At 31.7% G+C, this 22,134-nt stretch overlaps 1 protein-coding gene and 1 non-coding gene across 2 annotated transcripts; one reads left to right on the top strand and one right to left on the bottom strand.

The window, feature by feature from the left end:
• The first annotated feature begins 799 nt into the window (after nt 1–799).
• LOC131171584 (small nucleolar RNA R71) lies at nt 800–906 on the top strand. The gene has a single exon (XR_009142244.1). It is a non-coding gene; the product is annotated as a small nucleolar RNA R71 (small nucleolar RNA).
• A 20,332-nt stretch (nt 907–21,238) lies between these two features.
• On the bottom strand, nt 21,239–21,912 carry LOC110666537 (MLP-like protein 328). Its single transcript, XM_058130588.1, has 2 exons — nt 21,726–21,912; nt 21,239–21,501 (listed from the first exon to the last, which is right to left on the bottom strand). The coding sequence occupies exons 1-2, from the start codon at nt 21,910–21,912 to the stop codon at nt 21,239–21,241; spliced, it is 450 nt and encodes a 149-aa protein (XP_057986571.1).
• Nucleotides 21,913–22,134: the final 222 nt, after the last annotated feature.

Here is a 22,134-nt window from a genome sequence, read left to right as displayed (position 1 = left end):
CTTGCTTCTTCTTTTTTATTGGCTCATGTGGAGTTTGATTATCAACTTCTTTCCCACTCCACAATAGTATCGCACTTGCATTTTCTCTGGGGTTCATGACTGTTTGTGATGGGAGCTTTCCAAAACCTTGAGCTTCCAACTTACTAACAGATGAGGCTAACTGACCAATCTGCCTCTCTATGTTTTGAATGCTATTTCTGGTCTCCTATTGAAACTGTTGTGTATTGTTAGCTAAAGCCTTAACAATTCATCAAGTGACATACCTTGATTTGAGGGAGACGAAGGTGGTTGATTCACTTATGGTCTTTGCTGCTGGTATCGGTTTTGCACCCGTTGATTCTCATAACTCAAATTGGGATGATCTCGCCATCCTGGATTATAAGTATTAGAAAAGGGATCATACCTGTGTTATGGCTGTCCATAATTTCCTACTGCATTAACATGTTGCATTGATTCATCCTCTTGTAATGCAAGACACATGTCAGGAGCATGACCTGAACCCGAACAAATCCCACATACCTTAACAATTTGCATTTTCTTTGCAGCGAACTGCCTCACTAAAGAAGTTAAATCAGAAATCTGTTTCTCAAGGTTCGATGTACTTACCTCATTAACCTTCATAGGTGTGTGATCCATTCTCATTCCAAACTGCTGAGAATTTGCTGCTATGTTAGCAATTAACCTCCTTGCCTCTTCTAGTGTCTTGTCAACCAAAGCTCCTCCACTAGTAGCATCTATCATATTGTGGTCCATTGGTAGAAGTCCCTCATAGAAATATTGAATTAATAGCTACTCACTTATTTGATGATGGGGACAGCTTGCGCACAGCTTCTTAAATCTTTCCCAATACTAATACAAACTCTCTCCATTATACTGCCGGATGCCACAAATTTCTTTTCTTATATTGGCAGCACAGGAAGCAGGAAAATACTTCTCCAGAAATATCTGCTTCATCCCATTCCATGAGTTGACAGATCCAGAAGAAAGGTAATACAACCAATCCTTAGCTATGCCCTCTAGTGAGAAAGGGAAAGCCCGAAGCTTGATCTGATCTTCTGAAACTCCTTGAGGTTTCATGTTGGAACACACAATATGAAATTCTTTTAAATGCTTATGAGGATTCTCACCTGCAAGACCATGAAACTTAGGCAATAAATAGATTAGTCCAGATTTTAACTCAAAAGCAACATTTAAAGCAGGGTATTGAATACACAAAGGCTGTTGGTTTAGATCAGGAGCAGCCAACTCTTTTAAGGTTCTAGTAGCCATGGTTTCATTTTTGAAATTTGATTCTGATTCCGAATCCGAATCCGAACCCGAACTTAGCTCCTTTGGAGATTGGACTCCTTCAGATGTACTCGGAATCTGCCTAGCTTACTTAGCCAATTTTCTCAAACGTTTAGCTATTTTTTCTACTTCTGGATCACAGATCAACTCACCAGATTGAGAAATTCTTATCATAAACAAAAAGAAATCAAAGTAAAAATAGAAAAATACTTCAAAACCCTATAAAACAATCGAATTTGGCCTCAAGAGGGTGAGGCTAAGAAATCCTATGGATTGATTGGTCTTGATCAGAGCGTTGTTTCCTTCAAAATAGGTATGGGCCACCCTCCAAATTCAACCAAAATTCTTAATGAACAGTAACACTAAAGAGTAACACCATAATATTTTAAACCTGAAAAAAATAACAACTCATAAACAAAATTAATAACAGAATATTCTAACACAGAAAACACGAAATTCAATAAATTTCATTCCTCGGCAATGGCGCTAAAATTCTTGATGGCTGTCAAATCCACCAGAAATTCAATTAACTGAAATCACCAAGTATGAAATATTTTCTGCAGTAAGTGGTGAATCCAGGTCGAACCCTAGAGACTGAATTATTAAATTTCGTGCACTTGTGTAATGGAAAAGAATCAAAGGTTGGGGGGGGGGTGTTAATTCACAATCCAAAGAAGAAATAAAAAATCTAAAATTAAGATTTAAAATAAGAGATTCTCCAATTAAACAAACTTCAGTCCAAGGTAATTTGCATTCCAATGCATTGATTTGATCATAGATAAAAGAAATACAATTATATCTTATTGAATACTTAACGTAGATTTACCAAACAGCGAGGTAAACTCCTAACTTCCCTATACTCATCAATTCGAGCCCAGCACTCTTATTGACTCCAATTATTAACTGAGTTGGTATTAAGCAATCCTCATCAAATTAATAACTACTTTAAGAAAAGGAAGTAGTTAAGCTGAACAATAATTTATGAAGCATAAATCATTTAATCCACCCTATTGTTTCCTTAGGTTATTATTAAAAACTTGGATCATAATCAATAAAACATAATTGCTACTCATGTTCAATCTTACACAACAATTACAGATTATGAAGATGAACTAGCAATTGATTAAATTAAACAATCAACTAATAGGCCTTTTTAGCAAATCATTCAACAGATCAAAAACAATTAAATCAGAAAACAATAGATATTCCAAAAAACATAAATTAAATTAAGAACCTGGTCTCACAAATCATACATAAGAACTAGAATCCCTTAAACTGAATTCAAAACTTAGCCACTCATGTTCATGGCTTACAGAAAAAATAAAGAAAAATAAAGAAGAAATCTAAAAAGAAAGAATAGAGAACGTAGGTGTTCTCTGGAGAATGAAGGTCTGAATTGGGATGCTCTTTACTGCTGCCCAAAGACGTATTTATACTAAAAAACCTAACCCCAAAGATAGGAACCAAACTAGGAAAAGTTTTGAAATTCAAAATGCAGATTTTCAGCCTATATTCACGTCTCTAGAATCAAGGCTGATTTTCAGCAACTTTCGTTTCGAATCTACCTATGCCCTCTTCAGGAAAGTTGTAGCCCTATTTCTTAGCTTTCCAAAGGGTACTAATTTGCCCAAATCCAAGGTCTACAGCCCAGGTTATGGCCCAAAAACCAGGACTAATTTAGGCAGACGGTCCAACCCATAGTGATGACTTCATTGCCATTTTTGACAATTAAAATGGCCTTATCTCACATCCAGCCCTTCATAGAAGTTGTATAGGTGGCTCTTAAGGTTCAATTGGGCTTGGGATTGCTTCATTTGGACATCTGAAACTCCAGATACAAAATAAACACCGAAACTGGTTGTGGCACATCAAGTCTGAGCTTTTTCAATAGATCCATAGCTCATTTTGTCAACCTTGGAGACTGATTTGGGCTTTGATCCCTCTTTATATTTGGTAGTGCTCTATCTTAGCTTTTCAATGGATTAAACAGCACTCAATTTGGAGACCCACAACTTTAGAAACACCTGAAAAATTCAGCAAAGGTCAAACGCTGAAAATTTCTCCATTTAACACAACTATTTCACAACTATCTAAAAATATGCCTAAACGATAAATATATTTTAACCAACTGAATTAAACATAAAAATAGACTAAAAACACTAAATGTGATGGGAGTAAAATTAATAAATTATGTACTTATCAGTTACCCTAAGTAAATAGAGATAAAATCCTATGTTCATTTAATTGTTCTTGATGTTTCAAGTTCCTGGCCAAGATAGACAGATTTAATCAGAAAAGAGTTTCTGATTAAATCTTTTTAATCAAGAATTGGAATTAAAAGAGAACATAATATTCATAGCAAATGAGGTTTGACATAAACCTCATTCTAGCTCGAATTGGGATTTTGTAATAGAGAGATTCTAGTGCATGGTAACATATGATTATAGGTTCATTTAAGATATTTCTTATTACTGATTGGGTGGCCGTGGCATGCTATGCTAGGTATTAACCATGGTCTATGAAGTGCCTAAAATGATTTAGAGAAATCATTTATGGTAAAAAAAGGTTCTAATGATATTAAGAGTTGATATCATATCTCATTGTCAATTAGTGATGAGCCTAGTGAGTCACACACATACACAAGTAATCACCAAGTTAAATGTGATTTAATTAATTAATTAAAGAGTTTAATTGATTAATTAAATAGGTTTGGTTTGCAATAAGATTGCAAAGTCCCTAGCACGGCTTGAAACCAAATCTAGGTTATTGGATGTATAGTATAAGTTAAATTTATATCTAAAGTGTTTAAATATGAATTTAATTATGAGAAATTAATTAATAGAGATTAATTAATTAATTTATATTCGATATAAATTGATTAGAAGAGGAGAAATAATTATTTTGGGTTGAGAACTCAAAATTACAACACAAGGGTAATTTGGTCATTTCACAGGGTGGCATGTGGCACCATGAGATGGTGACACATGGCACCATATAAGCTTGCCATTTGTCTTCAAATCATGCATTATGATTAAAGTCAAGATTAAATCTAGCTTTGACACTTGGCTTTATGTGATTAGGTCAATTAAACTAAGGTGCAATCAGAAGATGACATGTGGCAAGGGTTTTGAGTGATGACCTAATTATAAAAGGGAAAGAATGAAAACTAAAACATAACATTCTGATTTTTCTCATTGTGTGCCGCTACCCATAAAGCTCATCTCCTCTCTTCTTCTTCTTCTCTCATCAATTCCAAGAGAATTGCCCATATTCTCTTGAATTAAAATTTCTAGAAATTGTTTCTAGTGTCCTATATACATCTACAATCTCTCTAAAGGCAAATCCCTATTTTCTAATTGGTTGGCAAGGCTTGAGAAGCTGTTCAAGGGGCTGCCATTGGTGATCTTGGTGTGGAAAAACTAGAGTGACAACATTTGGGGTCCTAGGTGCTTCCCAAAAGTACCAAACACATCTACAGTGCATCACAAGATTAGTGCACATATTCTTGTATCAATCTAGGGTTTTAATGAATTAATTTATTAATTCTAAAATCTTAAATGGCAAATATAGATCCTAATACATATTAAAAGTGTTTTAATATGCAATTGGACATTGAAATCAATTAGGTACATAATGAATCTTGCATGATGCATGAGACCCTAGAAGAAAATTTTTGAATTCAATATTCTAATCTAATAATTTTCATGCTTTCGCTCCTTCACAACTATATGGGCAAGGGCCCTCTCACCAACGGACAAGAATCCCTTTCTCTTGAATTATATATCCTTTCTCCATCTTAGGTCAAAGCCTCTCTCCACTATAATGGGCAAAAGCCCCTCATTAATGGGCAGAGCCAAATTAGCAACAATTGAAAAAACCCCTCTCTACAATGGGCGACAGCCTTACTCCATGAGTTGAAAGCCAAATAACCTTTTCCACTATTCTTCTATTTATAATGTTAATTTCTTTAATCCTAATCTGATTAGGAGTCCTACTCAATTTAGGAATAGCACTAAAATAAGAGTTCTACTTTATATAGGAAATATTCCTTCATCCTATTGAGGAATATTTCTCTCACTCAAATTAGGAAAAGGTCTATCCAAATCCTATTAGGATTTTGAGTTATAATTCTAACAATCTCCACCTTGACTTAAAATCCATCAACCATTGCATGCCTCAAATTCTTGAGTTTCATCAAATTATCAAATCTCCATGCTTGAGCTTGAACCCTTCAAATATCCATTCTTCAATCTTCATCTTGGGTGTAACTTGTTTCTTTCTTCAAAAAATCTTCATGTCATCAACCATCTTGATTTTGGATCAAGAGCTCCACCTAAATGTTATCTCTCCATCACCTTGAACTTGCATTACCATTGTTGCATGTACAACTTTCCACATATCATAATAGCTCCACCTTCAACCAAACTCTCTAAGATCATCCCCATGCTCTGATAACAATTTGTTGTGCATTGCGGAAGCGTGTAAACTGCAAAGAAATAAAGTAAATACACAAAATAGCAATATTTACGTGGTTCACCCTCTCAACAGAGGGCTACATTCACGAGCATGCCATGTTCCACTATCAACGATAATAAATCATCATTACAAGCTCCAAAACTATACTACCCATTAACCCAATTACATCCAAGAGAACTCACATTACATCAAACTGCTCATAGTAAATATATTAGTTAGTCCCTCTTAATCTCCTCTAGACATAACCCAATATATTTACTATTACAATACTACACCTCGAAGGGTGTCTTCAACTATATGGGCAAGAGCTCTCTCACCAATGAACAAGAATCCCTTCCTCTTGAATTCTATATCCTTTCTCCATCTTAGGCCGAAGCCTCTCTCCACTGCAATGGGCAAAAGCCCCTCATCAATGGGTAGAGCCAAATCCGCAACAATTGGCAAAAACCCTCTCTACAATGGGCGACAACCTTACTCCATGAGTTGAAAGCCAAATAACCTTTTTCACCATTCTCCTATTTATAGTGTTAATTCCTTCAATCCTAATCTGATTAGGAGTTCTAATCAATTTAGGAATAGCACTAAAATAAGAGTTCTACTTTATATAGGAAATATTCCTCTATCCTATTGAGGAATATTTCTCTTACTCAAATTAGAAAAAGGTCTATCCAAATCTTACTAGGATTTTGAGTCATAATTCTAACAAAAATAAAATAATATTTTAAATTTATTGTGAATTACTCCATATTTTATTTTTTATTACTTTTTATACAAACAAAAATTTTTTATCCCTTAAATTTTTTAAAGAAAATTTCATAATAAAAATATAGTAATATAATGGAAATTTTAATGAAATATATTGAATAATTTGAGGTTGCTTAAATCATATGATCATTTTCATCATTTTAAAATATCATAATTTTTTATATCCTCTTAATATATTAAAGATATATAATATATTCAAATATACTCATATCTAGTAATGTTATTAATATTTTAAAATAATATTAATAATCTAAAGACATAAAGGTAGTGGAAAAGAAAAAAAAATTATATGTATTAATGATATAAAATAATACATATATCTAATAAATATATGTTAATATATTTTAATTTACTTAAAAATAATGGCATATTATTATAGAATTAAGAGTATAATTATTAAATAATTTATAACTTATATATACATAATTAGGGAATTAATAACTTCAAGTAATTGAATAATAAATTAATAAAGAAATAAAAAAATTTTAATGAAATTAAATAAAATTTATTTTATAAATAGATTGTCATTTGGCACAACTTCATAATTCTATATGGTAGCTCAAGAGACACACACATATAAATTTAAATTAATTGTTATGAGTTTAAATTATTAGTAAACTACTCATATTCCTTCGCCATGCGCGGATTATTATAAAAATTGTATGAATTTTTTAACAGATTTATTAATAAGAAACTAATTGTAAATGGGTGGTTTGCAAGAGCACAATTTTAATTTTATTTATCTCATATTTAATAAATACATATTGTTAAAACTGAATATAATGTAGAATTAGAAATAAAACATAAATATTTTCGCTAAGTAGAAAATATAGGTATTTTTATTAAGTATAAATTATGTACATTTTTTATGCTAAAAAAAATAATAGTATAGAGATAATTCATTCATTATTAGCGTCTTTTAATTGATAATTTATTTATTAATTATTTAAAAATTCATTGAATCATTTTTTTAAAAATAATTCTAAAAGTATCTAATTTAATATTTAATATTATTTCCTTGGCCTTATCTTAGTAGATGGAAAAATATTTAAAAGGTAAAAAAATAAAAAAAATCATAAAAAATTGAAAATTCTGTAAAATTGCCTATAAGGAAAGGCTTTTATAAATATGTAAGATTTTCTCATAAAAAATTCAAAATTTTCGGAAAAAAAATGAAAAATGAAATAGTTATTTACGTGAATGAGAATATATGCAAAGCAATTGAATTAATTTTGAAAGAAAAATGCGAGTATAGTTGCACAATCTTGTACTATTCAAGTTATTAAAAAAACAAAATTCATGTCACTATTTAATTTTATGCCATAATTAAAATTTTAAATATTAAAAATCACAAAATAAAAAAATAGTAATATACAATGAATATAATTAATATAGTTATATTTTCAATATCATAATTAATAATTATGTAAAAATATTAATTTTTAAATTTGAAAAATATATTAATTGGTCCAATCAAATTGCATAAAAATAAAGAAAAATTCAAAATTCTTAAAAAAATAAATAAGAATACTAAATAAAGAGAAGGCCACCACTTTTTACTTTAGCTTTAATATAGATATATAGATATAAATTATAAATAAGTCATTGAAATTTTTCAACATTCATAATTTAGTCTGTTTATTTCCGTTTAAAATAATTTAATTTATCATGTTTTGTTCTGTCAACAAACTAATTCTTCTCTCTAAATTAATCTTACGTCTTTTTTCAATTGGAATAATTGAGTCTCTGAAATTTCGTTTTATTAACAAATAGGTTACTCCACCAAAATTTTATATTTAAATATAACATTGCATAAACTATGTCTAAAATATCCAAGACTATATATGGATATATTAGATGGGTCATGGATGAGCTTGTTCTCCAACAAGGATTTGGACATGAGTGACTATTGATTGTAGCATGCTTTCCAATCAGTATTAATGTATTATAGACTAAGTGACTAAGTTAGGGATCAACTCTCATATTTATATTTATTTATCGTCTATAGTAGGTGTGTACATAGTTCCAAGTTATCTCCTTTACATAGTTCCAAGTTATCTCCTTGTGTAAATATTGGGTGTTTTATCTAAATCTTTGTTTGGTGAGAATTCCATATTATAGCTAAATTAGTTCTAAGTAGTTATAGAAATTATAATTATATATAATATCAAAACTCATTAGTTGAATGCTCATTCATATCCAATTATTTTTCTCTAGGTGATAGGAAGAGCAATTTTTTTTTTTTTTTAATTGAAGACTTGCATCTTATTCCTTATATATTATACTATGCATTTATATTATTATGTTATTACTCCATAAAGACGCTTGTGCAATCTTATTTCTAGGATGTAAAACACTTTATGGATGATTGTATGAGGGTTAAGCTATGCTCCCTAAAACCTATGAGAACTTTTTTTTTTAATCTACATTTATGTATAGAGAGAGAGGTTGAGTAGAGCTCCCTCATTTATGGTTTGCTACATGTTTGCATATTTGTTATTACATGTTGCCTTGTGTGCTGAGTTGAGAGTGAGCTGAGCTCCCCATTTGTATGTTAGTGTTTTAATTCAAAGTTAAGTGAGTTCACTTGCCATTGAGATGTTCAATCTATGGTCGGACTCTATCCATTTGATTTCTTAGGTTTGGGCCTCTTTATCGGCTTCATTAGGAGTTTAGGCTAACTAAAAGCTTTGGGAACTTTATGTCAGTCCAAGACCTAATGCCAATCACAACAAACTACATCTGATTGTAACAAAATTGATATATGAGTTTAGGCTCTAGATTTATGGTATAACATGCGGAGTATGGGTCTCCTGTTTGTCCTTTGCTTAATCTTCCTTGTTTCTAATCCAGCATTATACCTTATTGTTTCATATTTTTTATTATCGTACTTATGAAATAGTTTTTATGCTGTGCTTTGCAAAATTGGTGCTTGTTTTCAGAAGCTATTTGTTGAGGAAGGTGAATTATTGTTGCTAAAACTAGCTCTTAGATTCCACAGCATGAGACCAAAAGCTGCCCAAGCTAAGAAGTAACTACAACCACAGCCACATATGGCACAGGGTCTGGTAGATTTCATGACAATGATTATAACAGAACTGCAAAGGACTAAAGAATTATTGAGTCAATATAGATGACAAATCTTTCACAGCAGAAGCCAACACCAAGAGTAAAGCCACCATACAAGTAGATTATAGCCTTCAAAAAGCTAGTGATAGTGATTTATGATAGAACTGGAGATGCTTTCAAATTTTTGGATATAGATAGATTGGTAATATTGAAATGCAGATGACTGACATGAGCTTAATTAAGTGTGTGTAGCATGTTTTAGGATGAATGCCAAGGCAAGATGTTAGGCTACATCCTCCTTGTGCTAAAGGGACTAACATGCATCGGTTTTCAAAACTTTTTATTAATAGATTTGTCTCAAAGAAATTTAGTGAAAAGAATTTCCTTCTACTATCCATAACTTTAGAATATATATTTCCTAGTATATTTAGAACTCTAAAATACTACTTCTATTTAATTTAGGCCTTTAAATATGTTTTCTAGTTAGATTAGAACTCTTTAATTAATTCCTACTTAGATTAGAATTTAGAACTTTATAAATACTAATTGTATTTTTATTATATAAAAAAAAGTTTTTAAATTTATTTTAATGAAGTTTTCTTCATAAAGCTAGTTTGCTTTACTTTATCCTAGACTTTAGATTGAATCTTGTGTTTATTTTAAGATCTTGGATTAGATCTTGTTTACTTTCAAGGGTTTGATCATGTGTTGTTCCTTTTTGATGCTATACGCTGCGTCAAGTAGTATCAAAATAGGGATTTCACTCTCATTACGATGGCCAATACTAGTGGTGATGGTGGCAATCAATCTCATGATGGTGATCAAGGGTTACCAGCTGTTTAGAGAGCAATTGAAAAGCATCAAAATTCTATAACAGAAATTAAGCGAAAATTGAAAGAGATTCATCGTTTATTAAGAGTTCATAATATTGAAAAGAGAAACCATAAATTGAATCAAGCTAGAAGAGTTAACCACGGCAGAGTAAATTATAATTCTGTTCTTTTTAATTTTAAAAGAACACTTGTTACTAATGATGAATATAGGAGAAGTGGTGTTCAAGACTTGTGTACTTCAACAGAAACAAATAATGTGGAGGTGGAAGCAAATCTTATTGGGACAATAAAAAATGTTAAAGATTTGGAGAAACCTGCATCAGAACAACAACTTCAAGTTGAAGACCCTAAACTTCAAGGATTTGAAATTGAAGAATCTGAAACTTAGATTTTTTTTCCTTTCGCAATGATGAATAACGAAAAGTTTGAAGAAAGTGTCATAGGGAATGAAGAACAACAAATCATGGAGATTTCAAAGGGAATTGAAGACAAATAATCCATGAAGATAGTGGAGATTGAAGAAACTCAAATCATGGAGTTTATAGAAATTGAAGATTTTTGTTACCCTTTGAATCCTATTGCTTTCATTGATTTTATTTGTCCAGATGTTCTGATGGATGCAAAGGATAATGTGAAAATTTTCAATTAAATTTTGTTCAAATCAACTTTATTGATACCATTCAAGAAGAAGCCATGGTGTGATCTTCCAATGGAGTTTTTTATTCTTCAACACTTTAAAATTTGAGGTCAAATTTTCTCTAAAGTGTGGGCAAATGATACAATGTGTAAATCCATATCAGACCCGAAGACTTACATTTTCCATATTTAACAAGAACTTCTAGTTTTAGATGAATTCTTTATTTTCTTAGATATGTTTTATTTATATTTTCTAGTATATTTAGAACTCTAAAATACTACTTCTATTTAATTTAGGTCTTTAAATATATTTTCTATTTAGATTAGAACTCTTTAATTAATTCCTACTAAGATTAGAATCTAGAACTTTACAAATAGACATTGTATTTTCATTACGTAAAAAAAATGGTTTTTAGATTTATTTTAATGAAGTTTTCTTTTTCATAAAATAGTTTGCTGTAACGCCTTCACCATAGGTAGTCCGTACATTCTACTATTCTAGCGACTATTATCTGTTCGGACAGTCAAAATATCTGAAACTAAGCTTAAACTATAGTGAAGAGACCTAAATTAATGAAATAAATATAAAGAAAAATTTAATAAATATAGGAAATAATTTTGGGACCCAATTTTAAGGTTTATTTAGGTAAAAATGACATTAAAGATGTTGAAGAAAATTTAGAGAAAATAAAATAAAATTTAGAGAATTTATTAATTGATACAAAAATAATAAAAATAACCCGATATGCACCACGAAGGGCATTTTGGTCATTTCACCCCCCAGAGGTGAATTTTTACCTAAATGTCAAATTAAAAATTGAGAGAATAAAATAATTAACATAAATTAAAAATTTATGAAATGGAAAGAAAAGAAAAGAAAAGAAAAAAAAAAGGCTTATGAAATTAAAAAAAAAAAATTAAGTACACATAAATATATATATATATATATATATACACCCACAAGAGACAAAACCCCACCAAGCATCTTCTTCTTCCTCTTCTCTCTCTCTCCTTGCCGTTTCCCTTGGTCTCTCCCTCCCCACCATTGTTATCAAGCTTAAAGCTTGATTCCCTCTTCATTTACCCATCAAAACCCATAGTTCTCTTCACAAAAAATCTTCCCCACTCCATAAGGAAGTTTTAGATACCCATTTGAAGAAGAGAAATTGAAGTTTGCAAGTTGGGTCACAAGGTAAGTGCAAAAATACTACTCCCTCTCTTCTTTAAATCTTGTAAGAATGATGAGATGAGTGAGTATTCCATGAAAATGAAAACAAATAAAAAGGAATTGTAGAACCCTAATTTTGGCAACCATGAATCTTGTGAGGTTTGATGTTTTTAAATGATGAAAAATGGTTCCATAAGGATGTTTGAATGGTTGATATGATAAGAAGTGTAAAAGAGTTGAGTTTGTGTAAATTGGGTGATTGGAATTAGGGTTTATGTATATGATGTGGGGAATTTATGTAAATGCTTGAAATTGACTTGGTTGAGTTGAGATTGTTGCTTATAGAAGTGCTATGCATGCCAATTGAAGTAAGGAAGATGGAGGAAATTAAAATTGGGAGTGCTAGTTTTCTGCAGGTTTTGGGACTCAATGAGCCTAGCATGAGTTTTGAACCATAAATGAAAATATGTGACTCCAATTGGTATGAGGTCAGTTGGAGGTGAAACTAGACCCAAAATAGCCCATTTTCTATAAAGAAACCATGCCCAAATTTTGTCCAAAACTTGACCTAAATACTGCCCAAATCCGGATGACCCTGCACAAAACCCAGAAAATGACCAAATGAACAGTACATATTCATTTTGTCATAACTCTCTCTATACTGGTCCAAATGACCTGAATTAAATTTGGTATCATTGGAAAGCTTAGATATAGGGCTACAATATTCATGAGGACCACTGAACCCAGAAATGTCAAAAACCAAACCAAATTGCTAGCCCAATTTTGGTTACAAACTGCCCTGAATTAGGTTGTCCAGAAATTGCTGGACATAAACTCACCCGACCAGTTTTGGCAAAATGGCCATAACTAAGTCTACACGAACTCAAATGTACTGAAACCAGTGGCAAAATATCCACAAGATATAGACCTACAAAATTTGTATTTTGACCAAAACCCAAAAATTAAAAGAACTAGGTCAAATAGTTAGAAAAATTCACTGCAGCAAAACTTGGAATCTGACCAAACTTCACTTGACTCCAGAACAGTCTTTTAGTCATAACTTCCACTAGAAAAATACAATTGGGATGAGTCATACCTTTCCAAAAACCTGAGAGATAGGGCTACAACTTTATTTTAGAGACCTTCTTCAAATTATACCTGTAAGAACCTCAAAAAGTGACCTGAATTCACTGACCTGAACTGAACACCTATTGACATGGGGTATAGGAGTCCAGCCTAGTTAATTGGTCATAAATAATTCCACAAAACTTGAAAAATTGTGATCCAAATTTCTCAATGATCATAAGACATAAGACAACAATTTCTATGAAGATCACTATGCCTAAAAATGACTACAACATGTTCCATTAATTAGGTAAACTCTAAGTCCAAAAGCTGCCCAGTTATGGAACCAGAATCTGGAAATGAGTCGGTTATGGTTTTCTGACCATAACTTGAGTTCTAAAAATCAAATCGACATGATTCAAAAGGGAAAATAAAGATAGGACATAGAGGAACAACTTCCATGAAGGAAGTGTGGCCAAACAGTGGCTACAAACTAGTCATATGGATAGGAAAAGGTAAGACACAAAAACTAAAACCAAAGAAAAGTCCATGAGATGAATTATCTTATGGTAGGAATTTAACCCTAACAAGCCATTAAACACTAAACCACATGAAAGGGGTATGTGTGACCTATTTTCCCACTATAAAGTGATATGTACATTTCAAAGAAAAAAGTAATAATGTATAATTACTCAATTTGATATGTAAAGTCAAAATAGTGAAACTGAATCTAAAGAAAGGTTCTTGAATTAAATTGTTTTTAGTAAGGACTTATCCCTAATAAGTCACTACATGCTAAATTACATGAAATAGGTATGTGGGATCTACTTTCCCACTACAAGGTGATATAAAATCAATTGATACATAAAATGTAAATTTACCTAAATGGTTTGCTAAACACATAAATAGTAAGAAAATACACTTGGAACCTATGTTTCCATCATATATGAAATAACAACTCAACTCAACTAAGCCTTTATCCCAAAAATTTGGGGTCGGCTATATGGATTCGCTTTTTCCACTTTGAACGATTTTGGGTTAAATCCTCAGAAATGTGTAATGCTTCTAGGTCATGTTGTACTACTCTCCTCCAAGTCAATTTAGGTCTACCCCTTTTTTTCTTTCTATCCTCTAACCTAATGTGCTCTACTTGTCTAATTGGAGCCTCCGTATGTCTACGCTTCACATGACCAAACCACCTCAATCTCCCTTCTCTCAACTTATCTTCAATTGGCACCACTCCTACCTTTTCTCTAATACTCTCATTACGGACTTTATCTAGTCTAGTATGGCCACTCATCCACCTTAACATTCTCATCTCTGCAACTCTTATCTTAGATGCATACGACTCTTTCAGTGCCCAACACTCACTACCATATAATATAGCCGGTCGTATGGCTGTACGGTAAAATTTTCCTTTCAATTTATTGGGAATCTTATGATCACATAAAACTCCCGTGGCACGTCTCCACTTCAACCATCCGGCTTTAATCCTATGACTAACATCCTCCTCACATCCTCCATCTACTTGAAGGACTGAGCCTAGATATTTAAAGTGATTACTTTGGAACAGTACCACTCCATTCAAACTAACTCCTTCCCTATCACAAGTTTGGCCTTCACTGAACTTGCAATGCATGTATTCTATCTTCGTTCTACTTAACTTAAAACCCTTTGACTCTAAAGTACTTATCCAAAGTTCTAGCTTTCTATTAACTCCTTCTCGTGTCTCATCTATCAGAATAATATCATCCGCAAACATCATGCACCAAGGAATGCTCTCTTGTATATATTTCGTCAGTTCATCTAAAACTAATGTAAAAAGGTAAGGGCTTATGGCTGATCCTTGGTGTAATCCAATTGAGATCGGAAAATCTCTTGTGTCCCCTCCCACTGTGCGCATAATAGTAGTTGCTCCTTCATACATATCTTTCAATACTTGTATGTACCTAATAGATACCCTCTTTTGTTCTAACACATTCCATAAGACCTCTCTTGGAACACTATCATAAGCCTTCTCCAAATCAATAAAAACCATGTGTAGATCTTTCTTCACATCTCTATATTTCTCCATCAAGCTTCTAATGAGAAAGATTGCTTCCATAGTTGAACGACCGGGCATGAAACAAAATTGATTGAGAGAGAAAGAAGTATCATGACGTAGTCGATGCTCCATAACTCTCTCCCACAACTTCATAGTATGGCTCATGAGTTTAATTCCCCTATAGTTTGAGCAACTCTGTATGTCTCCCTTATTTTTAAAAATAGGTACTAAAATACTCTTCCTCCATTCATCAGGCATTTTCTTTGAGTTTAGAATCTTATTAAATAATTTAGTTAACCATGTCACTCCCATATCTCCCAAATACTTCCACACTTCAATTAGTATTTCATCGGGTCCACAGGCTTTACTCACTTTCATTCTCTTAAGTGCTTCATTTACTTCTAAAGATCGAATCCTTCTAGTATAATTCACATTCTTTTCTATTGTTCTATAATCTATATTCACGCTATTACCATTTTGACTATTATTAAAGAGATCCTTAAAATAATTTCTTCATCTTTCTTTAATGTCCTCATCTTTCACCAACACTTTTCCTTCTTTATCCTTAATGCACCTAACTTGATTGAGATCTTGACATTTCCTTTCTCTCCTCCTTGCTAATCTATAAATACCTTTCTCCCCTTCTTTAGTTCCAAGTTTCTTATATAACTTTTCAAAGGCCTGTGCTCTTGCTTGACTAACTGGCTTTTTTGCCTCTTTCTTTGCTATCTTGTACTGTTCATATGCCTCATTATTATCACATTTAGGTAATTTCTTATACCATTCCCTTTTTCTCTTCACTGCCTTTTGTACTTCCTCATTCCATAACCATCTCTCTTTTGAGGGTGGTCCATATCCTTTAGACTCTCCAAGTACTTTTCTAGCTACTTCTCTAATCTTTGATGCCATCTGTATCCACATATCATTAGCCTCCATATCCAGCTTCCATACTTCGGACTCGAGAAGCTCATTTTTGAACTTCACTTGCTTTACTCCTTTGAACTCCCACCACTTTGTTCGAGCTACACTATTTCTTCTGACCTTACTTGAATTGTTCCTAAACTTGACATCCAATACCACCAACCGATGTTGACTTGTTAAAGCCTCTCCTGGAATGACCTTGCAATCCTTGCATAGAGTCTATTTGTCTTCCTGGTTAAGAGGAACTCGATTTGGCTTCTATGTTGCCCACTTTTGAAAGTCACTAAATGTGACTCTCTTTTTATAAAGTAGGTATTTGCTAGTATTAGGTCGTATGCCATAGCAAAATCCATTATGCTTTTTCCCTCCTCATTTCGACTGCCAAAACCAAAACCTCCATGAACATTCTCATAACCTTGTTTATCACTTCCTACATGTCCATTCAAATCTCCACCAATGAAAACATTCTCTTCATTTGGTATGCTTTGCATTAAATCATCCATATCTTCCCAAAACCTTTGTTTACTCTTATTGTCTAGTCCTATTTGTGGGGCATAAGCACTAACTATATTTATTGTTTCTCCTTCTAGTACTAGCTTTACTAGTATAATTCTATCTCCTACTCTTTTCACAGCTACTACTGCGTCTTTCAATGTCCTGTCTATGATTATACCCACTCCGTTCTTGTTTCTCTCCTTTCCGATAAATCACAGTTTGTACCCTGAATTACCCACTTCCTTACTTTTCTCTCCTACCCATTTAGTCTCCTGAATGCAAGCAATATTCACCCTTCTCCTTTCTAAGGTATCCACAAGCTCCATTAATTTTCCTGTAAGTGATCCAACATTCCAAGTACCAACCCTGATCCTCCTCCTATCCTGCTCCTTCCTAATTGGTCTCCTTTTATGATATCTTCTATTGTTTTCTATGTTTATCTTGTGTTCTGTTCCACTATTTGTTCTACTATCTGTCCTATGGACTAACTTCTTTACCCACACCCATCCATGATGTGGGAACCCTTACTCACTTAACACCACACCCGGGCGCTGGTATGGCGTGTTGCTTTCGGTGAACGCCCTACACCCTTGCATATTTATCACTACACCTGGGCTTCGATGTAGCGCATCGTTAGTAGAGGACGCCCCAACGTTTATATCATTTGAATCCATATCATAGGGTGTGATGAAATTTTTACGCTGGTTGTCACCTACCGCAACCCTCCTCCTTTATCCGGGCTTGGGACCGGCTAAGCGCAAACTACTTAGGTGGAGTTATATATGAAATAAAAATACTATAAATATGTATAGTACATGATATAAAATAATGAGAGTGATAAATACATAAGTTATACGAATAAGTGCTTGGGACATATGTCCCCATTATAATGAACCCTTAAGCACAATATGTTATGAACCCTTAATAGTACATAGCATGAAATAATAAAACTATGAGTGCTTAATAGTATTAAATTGCCCATAGTAAACCTAGGCTTATATTTATATAGTTGGATCGATTGATATACCAATTAGGGTTCACAGATAGCAGTACTGCTTACAGAGCAAATCATGTACTTATAATATATGTCTGATATGATTGTTCTACAGGTTATATGCCTACTCATTAGCCATTGTGCCTAACCTTATTTCTGGCTTTACAAGCTGACAGCTGGCCTCGTGCCTGACAGCTAGCATCGTGCTTGACAGCAGGCCTCATGCCTGATAGCTGGCCTCGTCCCTAACAGATATATACAGGGTAGATATATGACTGTGTAACCTGTATATTCCCGTGTATCCAGCATTATAGTTTGTTATAGGTTACTTGGGCACAAATATACAAATATGACATGAAATACACCGATATGACATAAAATACACTGATACGATTCCAAAGACTCTAATATGAGTCTAAGAAGTCAGAGAATGAAATTAATACCCAGAAAAGATACTGATAATTAATGTATTTTCAAAATACAGAGAAGTCATAAATGACTTAAACTGTATAAGAAATGAACAGAAAAAATACTGATAATTAATTTATTCTCAAAGTACGGGAAATTTATAAATGTCTTAGAATTGATGACAGATTACTGATATGAGTTTAAGGAGACTGAAAATGAAACATATGCATAAATAAGATCCTGATAAATATATTGATTCCAAAGTGCTATAAAATATGCAATTAACCTAGAATTATGAAATTACACATATTATTGCCATTTTAAATCATTTAGTTATTCTGCTTTAAGATTATGCACCACTAAGAAAATTGCTTAGCTCGTTAGATTTTCCATCGCGTAAGTACTGGAGATCAGCAACCACCACAGTAGTGTTCTGACTGCAGTTGACCAGATCTGCATACAGTCCAGAGTCACGTCACCAGTCTTTTGTATTTTGATAGGGCCCATGTATAGACTAGTATTTTGCTTCATTGTGTATAATCATGATGTAATTACTAGTTTGTGATGTTAATAAAAATTGTAATTACATATTTTGGATTGTAAATAAAGTTATGAATTTTTGCATATGAATTTCTAAATGAATAAATGAACTTGAAATTGTATGAACAGAAATGACATGATATGACTTGTAGAGATATGAAATTGTTGTTAACAGGTAACTAGTGGAACCCATCAGATGCCAATTAAACAGAGGAGGCTCTGCCCAGGTATTCACAGAAATAAATTGTTATAAAAAAAATCCACATATGGAATACCTGTTTTTAAATGATATTAAAAATTTACAATGAATAAGATAAGACAAGATAAGGTGCTCTGGCACCAAATGTGGCACTCCTCGCTCGACTACACTGTAGACGGGTGAGGGACGTCACATTTGCTTTATTTTATCCTAGACTTTGGATTGAATCTTGTGTTTATTTTAAGATCTTGGATTAGATTTTGTTTGCTTTCAAGGGTTTAATAGTGTGTTGATCATTTTCTATGCTGCATGCTATGTCAATATATCTTTTAACTATTCCTAAATTATATAATTTTTAACTATAAAATGCATATATAATTTAAATTTAAGTATATTATATAATATAATTGTACAAAATACTTTTTAACTATTTATTAATTATATAATATTTAATTATAAGATACAAATATAATTATAAATTAATATATATATATATATAGTACAAAAAGTACATTTATAATTAAAAATTATAAGGGAATTTAGTGTATTTATTACTAAAATTATTATAGAAAATAGACAAATGAAATATAATATAAAGTTGCATTTATTTCATAATTAAAAATACATATATAAATGTATATAATTGTATTAAAGTTTATAATAAATCTAATAAAACATAAATAAAAATATGTATAAATTCGGTTATTGATTTGGTTCTTAGTGAAAAACTAAAACCAAATCAAAGTATCAAAATAATTTCAGTTTGATGTGATTCTTGTCAGTCCGATACAATTCTTCGGTTCGATATGATTCTTCTATTTGATACGAACCCCGAGAACCATGCATAGCTCTAGTATTAGGTGTACGTATTCAATAATTATATATACTTATTATTACAGACTTCTTGGGTTCATTTATAGTTGAAAGTTTAAGCAAATTGCATGAGACTGTGTTACATAATGCACTTATTGCACACAAAAAATATATTTTTTAAAAATTAGCAATAACACGTGAAAGATGTGATGATGCTTTGGACATGTGTCAATTATACTAAGATTTGCCAAATCTTTGTTGGGGCACAAGTCAATAAATTTCACATTCAATTTAGTGTTTTATTGTACAAGAAACAAATGTGTGTTTGGAAAGAGAGAAAGTGAAGGAAAACTAGATTTAAAGGTAGGAATTTTAATTTCCTTTTCCTCTTTGCATGAAACGAAGCGTTTTTTTTTTGCCTAGCTATGCTCTTTTATTTTATTTTATTTTTTTTTTCACAATTTGATTGTAATAGCTGATAAGGAATTGTTATTATTTTTAATCATGTTTATCTAATAATTAAAAAAAAAAAAGAATATTTGACTAGAATATTACCACATGATAAAAGTGTAAAAAATTTACGTAAAATCTGAATTGTTAAAATTAAAAGTTCCTAATTATAAGGATTCTTTAACTTTTTGAAATCTTATGATTTAAAGGAATTAAACATTAATATAAGCTAAGGTAAGCATTGATCGGTTTAGATTGATTTGATTTAGAAAATTAAAAATCGATATTTATAATAAATCAAATCAAATCAAACTAAATTAGGGAAAAAAATGAAATCAAATGAATCGATTTAATTTCAATTGATTTGAATCGGTTCAATTAGTTTTGTTTATTTCAATATATTAGTTTCAAGCTTATTTTGGAATCATTTCATACCTAATTTTAGTTATTTTTAACTCTAATTGTAAACCTAAAACAATTAATTAATTAAAAAATAAACTATTCAATTCATTCCTATTTATTCTTTCTCAAAAAATTGAATTAAATAGAATAATTTTTTAAATTAAATCAATTAAATCATTTTTTTTTATTTGTACCGAATTCTATTTGCCTTTGATAAGGTTTTTCCTCCTTACTACTTTTAATTTTTTCCTTTCTACTATTACAAAATTTGTTTTTATGAAAAAATGAATGCATTAAGAAAAATTAAAAAGCATCATCATTCTCAACTGCTTGGTGTATAGTGAAGAGAACATCTCCCATTACATATTTGTAAATTAACATTTTTTTTTAATTTATAAATTGATAAAGGTCTTATTATTTAATATTTTAAAATTTTAATGCTAATATATTCAAATAAAAATTCAATTAGTCAGAGAACATTTCAATGAATAAGAAGATACTAAAGAAAACCCAAGAAGCAAGCTAGAGAGCTTCACCCTTTATTTATATAACAATATTTCAAACCCTGACAACTCTCACACAATCTAATGTTACGCAACTCATACATATATAATACATGAAGATCCAAACTTATTTAATTTGAAAGGATTAAACTGTTCCTGCATATATCCTTTCATTTGGAGATTCCTTCATCAATATCCTTAGTTATGCTAATCACAAAATCCATGTAATTATGCGGAACAGGAACATTCTCATTCAGCTTCTCATATTCAAGAGTCAATTTTGCCAAGCTCCCCTGGTCCTTGGGTGTGAGTTCCCATATGGCAGTATACACCTTATAAATCTTGAACACATCACCTTCCAGACCAATAAGAGTTACTATATTCTTCTCCTCATCCAATTCAATCTTCTCCTGAAAGACCTCAGCTTTTCCATCTGTGCAATGGTTTTATTACAGCATAAAGAGCTTAAAAATGCAAGAAATTTACCTAAAATTATCCAAAACAGCATTTTAAGTGATTAAAATCTAAATTTTATGAGTTTTTTTTTTTTAACAAATATTAGAATAATTATTTTTAAAAATATAAAATTTCAAGTTCCAACAGAAACTCAACTGATGAAAAAAAAATACTAATAAAGATTTATTGTTGTTGCTGTACCTATAGTGTAGTTCCAGACCTTGATAGAGCCAGGAGGGACCCAATCACCTTCAAGGACATGAACTCCTTGAATATTGGTAGGAGTAAGGTTAGGAACCTCGTAGGCTTGCTTCTTCCAGAGAGTCAAGAATTTTTCAGGACTTGACTTGAGATCTAACACAGTCTCCAACTTCCCCTTGAAAGCCATGGTTTCGATGTCACAATAAAGAATGTATATGGTACTGATTTGGTAGGCTAACATATTGTCATTATATAGTGGTTAGGCATAAGGTTTCTGTTTGCTGGGGGATAAGAACTCAATGACACATGATTATCACATTTAGATGTATTGTGTTGGGAGACGAAATTCACTATTATTTATTTATCATGTTAATATTTTGTGGAGATTTTGGATTTAGCACAATTTATA

The sequence above is a fragment of the Hevea brasiliensis genome, chromosome 12 (assembly GCF_030052815.1).
Source record: "Hevea brasiliensis isolate MT/VB/25A 57/8 chromosome 12, ASM3005281v1, whole genome shotgun sequence".
Lineage (NCBI taxonomy): Eukaryota > Viridiplantae > Streptophyta > Magnoliopsida > Malpighiales > Euphorbiaceae > Hevea > Hevea brasiliensis.
This window is presented reverse-complemented; position numbering and strand designations above follow the sequence as displayed.

Excerpts from the sequence above, each read along its gene's own strand:
- LOC110666537 (XM_058130588.1), bottom strand. The coding sequence starts at position 21,912 with ATGGCTTTCAAGGGGAAGTTGGAGACTGTGTTAGATCTCAAGTCAAGT. Across the intron at positions 21,502-21,725 it reads GGTCTGGAACTACACTATAG|ATGGAAAAGCTGAGGTCTTT; the intron begins GTACAGCAACAA and ends ACCATTGCACAG.